General features: G+C 50.7%; 2 protein-coding genes across 15 annotated transcripts; one reads left to right on the forward strand and one right to left on the reverse strand.

The window, feature by feature from the left end:
• Positions 1–11: 11 nt before the first annotated feature.
• LOC140258541 (hydroxyacylglutathione hydrolase, mitochondrial) lies at positions 12–9,201 on the reverse strand. Of its 14 annotated transcripts, none has more exons than XM_072348898.1 (11): positions 9,037–9,201; positions 8,133–8,174; positions 6,767–6,797; positions 5,467–5,648; positions 4,933–4,997; positions 3,910–4,027; positions 2,829–2,937; positions 2,538–2,641; positions 1,993–2,094; positions 1,436–1,515; positions 12–946 (listed from the first exon to the last, which is right to left on the reverse strand). In XM_072348898.1, exons 4-11 carry the CDS (start codon positions 5,569–5,571, stop codon positions 847–849), a joined length of 783 nt encoding a protein of 260 aa, XP_072204999.1. In that variant the 5' UTR covers positions 5,572–5,648; positions 6,767–6,797; positions 8,133–8,174; positions 9,037–9,201; the 3' UTR covers positions 12–846. The 14 variants fall into 14 exon arrangements, with proteins under 14 accessions (XP_072204999.1, XP_072205001.1, XP_072205004.1 ...); XM_072348900.1 differs by lacking the exon at positions 9,037–9,201 and adding an exon at positions 8,463–8,613 and having other exon boundaries at positions 8,137–8,174; XM_072348903.1 differs by lacking the exon at positions 9,037–9,201 and adding an exon at positions 8,463–8,613 and having other exon boundaries at positions 6,767–6,779.
• FAHD1 (fumarylacetoacetate hydrolase domain containing 1) lies at positions 8,119–10,147 on the forward strand. Its single transcript, XM_072348908.1, has 2 exons — positions 8,119–8,310; positions 8,684–10,147. The coding sequence occupies exon 2, from the start codon at positions 8,890–8,892 to the stop codon at positions 9,559–9,561; it is 672 nt and encodes a 223-aa protein (XP_072205009.1). The 5' UTR covers positions 8,119–8,310; positions 8,684–8,889; the 3' UTR covers positions 9,562–10,147.
• Positions 10,148–10,152: the final 5 nt, after the last annotated feature.

Raw genomic sequence — 10,152 nt, forward strand, 5'->3', positions numbered from 1 at the left:
AGGTACCTTTCTTTTGTTTTTTTCCCTGAAATACATTAAAAATCGTTATTATTTTAGACAAATAAAGAAGTGGTGCCCCGCCAAACTCCGCTCACGCAGCACCACTGTAGAGCTGGGTCACAAGGTGGAATGCAGGTGGCAATGAGCTCAGCACAGCACTGTGGGTTAAGCAGTCGTCACAGCAGCAAACGGCATCTGTTCCCAATGGAACCTCCCAGCAGCCAAATAAATCCCTTATTCCTTCCCGTGTATGGCTACAAGTACAGCACAGCTCACGCTCAGGAGCACACAAGCAGGATTCAGCTAATAAAGGGTAGAAGCAACGGTGCAACCTCCACCTGGAAAAGATCCTGCAGCTTTACAGCACTGGGAAGCAGTTCAATGCAGCCAGAAGTGACACTTTGAAGGAGCAGCGGCGTGGAAGCAAAGTTGAAACCTTCAGCTGGCAACGCAACTACTGCGTTTGATTCCTGTTTGAAACGGAGGCTGGTGAATGTGGCTTCAAACAGCCCCACAGTCTGCATTCACATCAGGTGCCCACAGCAAGAACAGGGATTTGTTCTGGGCTTCGACCCATCCCCACTCCTCCAACACTTGTAAAATGAGCTGCATGGGACACGTGCGACAGCTTGAGAGCCAGCAACAGAGGGATAAATATTCTTCATCATAATATAAATACGCCGTCAAATATCTCAACAAGGGCAAAGTGCTTTTTGCTTTTTTTTTTCCCTTAATTAAAACAAACTAGAAACCTAAATAGGACTGTCTGAACCACGACAGATTCCTACAACATCTGAACAGTCTAAGTTACCATTAAGTGACAATAAAGTGACACGGGCAGAGCGCTCAGTCCTTTGGGACACGGAAGTTGTCCTTCTCTTTCCTAATGGCTCCCATGGTGCGGATGGGGTCAGTCTCCCCAGCGTGTTCCTGAACTGTCTTCTCCCTGCCAGGAGGAAACAGCGAGGATGGTAAATACAAAGCCTGCAAGATAAAGTCTTGGCTATGAAGTCACTGCTACCACATTTTGCCTGCATCAAGAGGATACGTTTCATTTAAGACCAAGGACTCCAGGCTTTGCTGTAAGCTTATCAGCTCCTGCACCTTGAGCGGCATCATACCACACCCATATCATATATCAAGCCCCGCATGATGAATATATGATATAAGAAATATCATCACACAGCAAGGGTTGTTCCAGCTCCTGGGTCAGAGATGCTCACCACAACCCGCAATGTTTCACAGCTCCAAGCCTCTGCCAGGACAGCAAGTATTTTACCCAACTTACTTTGGAATGCAAGTGTTTTAAGGAGGGTCTTGAATAAGAATGTGTGAATCAGGAGAGCAACTCACACTTATGGCTCCTTCTCCTCATCTTTCCCACATCCCCCCTCCACACACAAGACTCAAAGGGGCCATTCCCACACATCCATACCTCACACGCATGAAGGGGTTGTACGTAAACTCTTCTGCAATGGTGGAGGGTATGGTTGGCTCCCCGCTGTCATATTTGGCCTAGAACAAGGGAAAGAGTTCTGTCTGATGAGGAATGTTTTGGAGAGCAAGAAATGTCCTGTGTATGAGCTACAAAGTGCTCCATCTAACTGCATGAACTGCTCCTTAGCCACGCCATCAAACAGGCAAGACCAAGGTACACACAGAGAAACCTGGGTCGCAGGTCCTGAATCTCTCCTGGGACAAAGCTGATCCTCTTAGAACGGGAGAAGATCAACCTCAGCCTGTAACAGTACCAAGGCATTCCCAAGGAGGGTCACAGCTCCACAAAAAGCAAACTGTGCTCTCTATGCCGCTCACACCACCCTGTTCTCCAGCACATCGTTCCCCTGACTGCACAACTCTACTGTCACCTCTCATTCTCAGCTCCCTCTCCTCAGCCTTTCCTTTCCCTCCACACTGTCCCCTTTTTTGGTACCTCCTCAGAGAGCCTCTAGCAGCACCCAACAGGTTGAGGGAAAGGACGAACATACTCACCTTGGCCCAAGCAAGCTTTTCCTGGATGCTGGCGTTGTTGGGTTCAACGTGTCGAGCAAATTTGAGGTTGTTGATAGTGTATTCATGACCACAGTAAACTCTCTAGGAAGAAAAAGTCCCACATGGTAACTCTGAGGGTATGAAGGTGGACTGCTGGGTTCCATCAGTGTTATCATACACAGCAGGAACAGAACCAACCCACTAGGACACAGCAGATGCAAGCAAAATGCCAGGAGCTATGAGCCAGTTCTATGTGCCAACTTACAGGTAAGCCCCATGAAAGAATCCAAACGTCCCATCTCTGCCCCAGCCTTTGTTTCAATAAGCACCCTCTGCTCTTCCCTCATAAAAGACAAATGCATTTGGAATACATATTTCATTCTCAAAGGAATCCAGCTATTCAGCATCAAAGGCAGTAAGCACGCAGTCCTCCAGTGCACGAGAGATGCTCTCATCGAACAACAGCATGATTGGGAAGGCGGTTTTGTTGAGGCCTGCAGTAGCTTCTGGCTGGTTAACTTACTACTAGCATAAAAGTTTCGTACCGTTTCAGGATCCAAACTGCCCAAGATCTCAATCAGTGCTTTGTACATTTCCTCAGGGGTTCCCTCGAAGAATTTCCCACAGCCAGCCACGAACAGCGTGTCACCTGCAAGCGAGGTGTGACATGGCATCAGGGCATGGCACAGCTCCTCACAGCCACACTGTGGAAGTTAGGCTAGCTGCACTGGTAATAAGGAACGAACGCCCATCCAGAGCCAGGAGCACACAGGCAGAGGGGGAGCTTATTTCTCTGCAACACGGACTGCCAGTGATGTCACCTCCCAACTCCTCACCTGTAAAAACTGCAGGTGGCTCGGAGCTATTTGGCTTAGTCACATAATAACAGATGTGTCCAGAAGTGTGACACGGCGTACAGAGGCATTTCACATTAAGAGATCCCACCTGAGAAGAAGGCAGAAGACTAGAGCTTAGGCTACTGTCTGGTAGCATTTGTACCATTAGAAAAGAATTGCAGCTATTACAATGGCCTGGCAGTCCTACAGGCAAATTCTCACATAGCTGGCCAGCAAACATCAGCTCTTTTCTTGGGAGAGTCCAGTACAAGAATTTGATGGTAGGGACTTGGAAGGCTGCTGTTTCCTCCTAGCAGGTGTTGCTATAAAGAGAACTGCCAGATCCTTTCATTTGCATGCAGGGTGACTCAGTGTCTGGTTGGCAGCAGGAGCCAACGGATCCAGAGCAATGCAAAAATCCTAAACAAACTTAATCAAGCGTAAAAAGCTCCAAACAAAAATGAAGCTGAGGGGCAGAAGTGGAAGAAGCGGAGGAAAATGGAGGAATTACACACATTCATGAGGATCTTTTCCCCTCACAGCCTTCATTTGCAAACCTTCCTGTGTTTTCCTGCGCTCCCTTCTTTGTTGCTGACCCCCCCCCCCAGAAAGATGCACTGCTGGACCAGCAGCTCCATTCACGCCAGCCTGCACATGTGACAGCAGTTTATGCAATCTGCCAGCTCATCTACAAACAAACAGCGACACTTCAGCAAGGTTTGCCACTGTAGCTCTGGAAAAGCAATGCAGGCAGCTCGCCCTGCTGGCCCACTTTCTCTTCAGCTTGTATTTCAGCCTTCATTCAGACAGGACTGCTTGCAATTCTTCTGTGCTAACCAGGCTGTAAGCAGAACACAAGCTCTGTGCTTTCACACTGCGGCTCTGACCACCCTAGTTAAGCTAGCTACCCAAGGACAGACACCCAGCTCAGGCTGATGTCTGAGCAATACCAGTGCTACCATCAACAACACATCACCAGCTAGAAGGGGACAGAGGGGTTCATAGGGCTGGAAAAGGGGGAAAGATATAGTTAAACCACCAATCACCTTCAAGGGACATTAAAAAGGTAAAAAACATTTACCTTGAGTGACGTAAGGTGAGACACTTTCTGTGTCAGTGCTCCAACTCTGCTGTCACCCCCATACACACGTAACCCGGTCTCCAGTTTTACAAGCTTCTCATTTCCTCCAGCATGGTCCCTGGAAGGGCAGAAAAATGGACTTTGGTAAGGATGAAGACAAACTGATTGCAACTGCAATGGTAATGTCCAGATGATCATCTATCTCCCAGTATGCAGACACCTAACACTGTACTCAGAGCGCATGCTACAGCACTAGTACAGACAGTTCCTTTAAGTGCCAGTAAGTGCTGATGGTTGCAGAGCAGCAAGCTCAGGAAAGATTGCAACAAAGGACTTGGTCTCCATCTCTCCTCCATTTCACACCTAGTTGGGAAATATCAGATTTAGAGGATCACAGCCAACTGTGCATTAACCACAACACTGAGAGAGCGAGCTAATTGGGATGTATGCAGTTCAGTGGCTTCACTCCATCGCTGCTCAGGTTCAACACTGCAAAACTGCTAAAGCAGAGTTAATGTGCAAACCTGGTGATGCTCCCACAGCTGCTGACTATGCTTTAGAGGCATGTCCTAGCAACTCACTGCAAGCGTGCGCTCCACACACACACTTATTTCACTGACCGTCTGGAATAACTCATCATTTTAAAGCCTAAAGGCACTGACACAGGGAACTCACAGTCTACAGAATGTACCTGGTCACAGCAAAAGTTGTTCTTAAGGAAGTCTGGCTTGACTCCAAGCCTTCCGATCCTTGCTGTGCACTCAGCTACTTCATGCTGATTTCTCTGCACTTCACTTTCTGTTGTTCTTGGGAACAAGAAAGGACCAGACCATCCTTTCTCAGAGCTATTCAGTGACTGCAGACAAACAGCGGTTGGCATAGCTTAAGCGTGCCCAGTCAAGCACATGGACGTGTTATAAGGAAGATCTTGATATAAGCAACTTCAAAGCAGTCCCCTGTGTCCACTCATGGACCCATGCACACTGCACAGACTCTGGAGATCCCAATACAGCAGATAGTTACCAGTGATGGTGTGTGGTCAGGACACTGGTGAGCTTCACACCATGCTTTTTGACTGCATCCAAAACCTGCAGACACAGAGCACAGTAAGAACATTACAGCTCACATGGACTAGCTTAAACAACGCACCTGGTACCTGCTCTGCATGCAGCTCCTACAAGAGCCACACCTCCATGCAAACATCCTGCTGACTCTGCAGAGAACTCATCCCTCACCTTGTAGCCATTACAGATCAGGACACAAACTCTCTGATCCAGCTGAATTGTGACTAAACCCTCAGTGATATTTTCCCCTTTTCTGCACATGAACAAAGTAAGGGGAAAACACAAAATCAGGTCAGTAACTCCCGAAGGCAAGGAGAATGTGTTTGAGCTCAGAAGCTCAGCGCCTGCAAAGCCTTGTCAGTACGTGGGAGAGGTGAATATTTCCTGACTTTCCTCCAAGCCTGAGTCACCCTGTGACTAATTCTCTTGTGTAAGTGGCAGCGTGGAAGTTTCCTAGCAGTGCACCCACTCTCAGGACAGCGGGCAGCGTTACCTTCTGCGGCTGCACAGGGTCCACTATTGCAGCCTCCTTCGTTTCCTCATCAATGAGGAGGTACATGTAGTTGTCAGTGAGTGCTGGAAGTATCTCCACCTTCATGTTGGCTTGTGTGAGCGTCTTCGACTTCCTCTGCTCGTGCTCTGTGTGCAGGAAGGCAGCTCGCAGCTGGGCTGGACCTGGAGACCAAAAGCAAAATTCAGCTCATGGGAGAATCGTGGTGCTCTGCAGCTTCACAGAGAGGGATGGGACACTGCTTGCAGGGGCGTGGACATGCAGGCAAAGTGCTGTACCTTGATCAGAGGGATTTCAAGGGGCAGGAAAACAGAACAGGGAGAGAGAGCTTGGACAAAGGTCAGCGTGGGGCAGTGACTTTGCAAAAGAAGCACAAAATGTCATGTTACAACCAGAAGGAATTTCAAAAAGGAAAGAAAAAAGAGAAATACAGACATTGCTAGAACAGAAGTATCTGGTTCCATTAACTGGGGAAATCACAGCTTGCACAGTGCTATGGGCTCTCTGCACAGCCAGCCAGATACCAGGTGTGCACTGCAGGGAGCTTCCTTGCATTGGGCTGCCTTGATGCAACAGCAATGCTTCCCTATTTGCTTTTGGTTAAATGTTTAATCGAATCCAAGGAGCAAATCTGATTCCAGATGCAAATAACCCGGGTTCCACATTTTCCCCACAGATACAAAGTTCTTAAAGAAACAATCCAGCCACAGGAAGTTCTGCCATAAAGAAAAGAAGGGAACAAAGAGGATGATGCCTTCAATGGCTGGGGACCACACAGCATTGGGTCTGTGCACATACAGGGAAAGAGGCAGCAGTCTATGACAGAACACCCAAGGCACAACTCTGAAGGTGCCTGCAATGGGCTGGCTCAGCTTCTGTCCTCTTTTGCACCGCTGATCCTAAGGTTCCAACACTTGGTGCTCGGCACCAAAGGGAGAGGTCAGCACACTTCTAATCAGCCTGACCCACTCTCCAAACGCTCCCTGCCCACCTCTGATAAGAGAGACCCAACCAATACAGTGAGCCCAGAGCTCTGCAGGGACACAGCCACAGCGCTGCAAAGCTGAGAGCACAGCTTTGAGCTGCATGTGCAGCAGATGCATCAGGGCCCCTCTGATCCTGCCCAGAACATCCTCCCCTCCTGCATCCACCAGATCACTTGTGCTATGGGAAGGTTAAATTAAACACAGCGCTGAAAAGAATCCCTAAGCACAACAACAGCATAGGCATGCACTGGGGGTTTGACACAGCGGGCACGTAGTGCTGAAGGAAGCATCCATACCTGTCAAATGTTCCTTTGGAGCAGAAGAGTACTTCCAAAGAATAATAGTAAATAAAAGACAGCAAAACAAACCCTTACTATTGTTTGATATGTTAAGAACCCAATCGCTCCTCAGCTGCTCCCTAACTGAGAGCACTTTTGCTTTGGACGTGATGCCAGTTTGTGTAGCAGATGCAAAAATTAAACCACCAGAAAGCAGAAACTTAACTTTGGGTTGGAGGAACCACTCACATACTTCAAATGCCTTCTTCCTATAAACCATTTTCTAACCTTGGCCACAATCCTGAAGTCTCTCATCATGTTTAATTCACAGCTCTGGCGCAACAAACAGACAAACTACAGCACAGAAGGAAATGGTTTTCTCAAATGCAATTTAAAGAATGAGAAAGAAAGCATCAGTGCAGTATGAAACCTATTCTCAAGTCCCATCTGCAGCTGAGCTGCGCCCTTCGGTCTGATCTCAAGCTCTCATGCACACCCAGCGCTGCTCTAACAAGCAGCTCACACCCAGCTCTGCTCATGGCAGCTCCCCAGCAGTGCATAACCCCTGCACCTAACAGAGAGCAAGTCCACATGCCCATCCAAAATGGTAAGGTCCACTGGCTTCCAGTTCCAGTTCCAGCCAGTTTTGCTCCATGTCCCCAGCGGTGCCCTTTGGATTGCACACCTCTGTTCAGGACGGGTCACCAGCACAATCTGATTCTTGGAGGGGCAGGGACTGCAGATGGGCAATGTTAATGTTATCACAGCAACGCATGGATGCAGGAGGCTGAAGGCAGCAGGTAGTTAAGCAACGGGTTCCTTCAGAAAAATGGTTGCCTTGCTTTCTATATGCTCCACGTGCAGATGTTTTTGGACACCAGGTGTCCTCTGCAGCACCCAGTGCAATGCATGTAGGGTGTGAACCCACTCTGCAGCCCGGGGTCTCTAAGCTGCCTGCTCCTTGTATCGGCACACTCAGGGACAAGGCAGCACCAGGCTTCCAATGCTGACAACGGCTGCAGTGAATTCTGGCTCGTTAAGGCCAGGTTTTAAAATTAGGAGCGATGCAAACAGCCACCGTAGGACTTACTTACAGAGGCGCTGCTAAGCTAAAGGCTGAGCTCTGATTCAAAGAGATGCCATCAGAATTCAGGCCCCAGATGGAAATGTACAACCTAGATTTATTTATTTTTTTCCTTTTATTTTTTATCATTACCCCCAGTTCAAATCCTACGCCTTGTCCCCCAGCCCCCAGACCTCCAGCAGCACTCGAGCAGCCCAGCAACCCTCCAGGATCCTCCCACATCATTTACCAGCGCAAAAAATAAAACCAACCCCCCTTAACCCCCCACCAGCGCGAGGCTGCAGCTAAGCAGACACTGACCTACTTGGGGCTGTGAGTCAGCTTAAAACGCCCGGCGCACCCCTGAGCAGCGAAAGGAGAAGAGAAACCATCAGCAAACTGCGAAGCTTTGGCTAGGGGGAACGCCGCCCGCCTTCGGCCACCCCCCACCCCGGCCGCACTGAGTCCCCGCAGCCCCTCCGTATCCCCGCAGGAGCAGGTGGGCGCCGGGCGAGGCGCTCCGCCCGCCCCACGTACCGGCTCGGAGCAAGGCCCCGGCTCCCAGCGCAGCCAGGGCGGTACCGAGGCTCCGCCAGCCCCCGCGGAGCATGGTGCGCTCGGCTGCGGCGCGCCCCGCCCGGCCCCGGTTACCTTCGCTCCCCGCCCAGCGGCCGGGCCCGGGGAGGGGGGAGGCGGGCGGCCCCACTTCGGACCCGGCCCCACTCGGACCCGGCCCGGAGTGCAGCGGGGGCGGTGCTGATGTGCCGCCCGCCCCCTGCCCGCCGCTGTCGGCACGCCCAGACCTCGCATAGATGTATCTATATACAGATATATAATTTTTAATTTATTATTATTATTATTTTTCTTTGCAGCCAAACGATTCGCTAACCCGGCTCAGAAGGGCTGGGTAAGGAGGGGGCACCGCCTGTCCTGGGGGAGGGAGCGACAGGCAGCAGGAAGGAAGGAAGGAAGGAAGAGAGAGCGAGCCGGAGGAGGAGCGCGGAGCTCGGCAGGGTTTGCGTCTCCGGTACAGCAAGGGCGGCCCAAGGGCACCCGGAGAAGGAGAGCCGCGGGGCTGATGGCTTCCTCCAGGCCGCTGTCCCGCTTCTGGGAGTGGGGCAAGAATATCGTCTGCGTGGGGCGCAACTATGCCGAGCACGCCAAGGAGATGGGGAACGCGCTGCCCTCCGAGCCCCTCTTCTTCCTCAAGCCCTCTTCGGCTTACCTGCGGGAAGGCTCGCCCATCCTACGGCCGTACTACTGCACCGACCTGCACCACGAGGTGGAGCTGGGGGTAGTGATCGGGAAGAGAACCCAGGCTGTGTCCCGGGAGGCTGCTATGGAGCACGTGGCCGGTTATGCCCTGTGCCTGGACATGACCGCTAGGGACACGCAGAATGAGTGCAAAAAGAAGGGTTTGCCCTGGACCTTGGCCAAGGCCTTCAGCACATCGTGCCCGGTCAGTGAATTTGTGCCCAAGGAGAAGATCCCAGACCCTCACAAGCTGAAGATCTGGCTCAAGGTGAATGGCCAGTTGAGGCAAGAGGGAGAAACCTCCTCTATGATCTTTTCCATCCCACACCTGATCAGCTACATCAGTGAAATCGTCACCCTGGAAGAAGGAGATTTGATTCTGACGGGATCTCCCAGCGGAGTCGGCTCTGTGCAAGCAGATGATGAGATAGAGGCAGGGATAGGCGACATCCTGTCCATGCGGTTCAAGGTGGCCCAGCAAACACGCCGGTCCTAACCAGCATCCAGGCTGGGACCTCTGTGTGCATAGGAAGAGCTTTTTGGGGGAGCATTGAGTGAACAAAGAGACGCAGCTCACCCACTGGCCTGTGTGCTAAATTTACATGGCCTAAACATCTCCTGGGCTCCTGGTTAACAAAGCTGTGTAGCTTATGGAGACCTGTGGCTAAAACAACCCCATTTCCATGGAGCTTCGGCCTCCAGAGGGCATGTAAAGCTGAGGTCAGTCCAGGAGTCCAACCCTACCCGGGGTGGCAGATTAATACTTAAACTGTGCCTTGGAACTTTGTATCCAGCTGTGCTGGGGAAATGGAAGACAGTAGGAAATACAGCAGTGGGACTGACGGTCACTGTGTGCTCTTCTGTTCTGCTCGTGCTTTTGAGCTTTGCCAAATGTACTTGACTTAAAATAAACATAAGAACTGAAGTATTAAAATGGTGATGTACATTGTGGTCTTGGTAAGGCCTGCAGCTGTCTGCGTGGTACTCCTCATTAGCAGGAAGGTCTTTGCTATTTCCATTCCATGCTGCTGCAGTTGCCAAAAGCTTTGTGTTTGGACTCACCAACACATACCACAAACGCATCAGT

Source organism: Excalfactoria chinensis, chromosome 14 (genome assembly GCF_039878825.1).
Source record: "Excalfactoria chinensis isolate bCotChi1 chromosome 14, bCotChi1.hap2, whole genome shotgun sequence".
NCBI lineage: Eukaryota > Metazoa > Chordata > Aves > Galliformes > Phasianidae > Excalfactoria > Excalfactoria chinensis.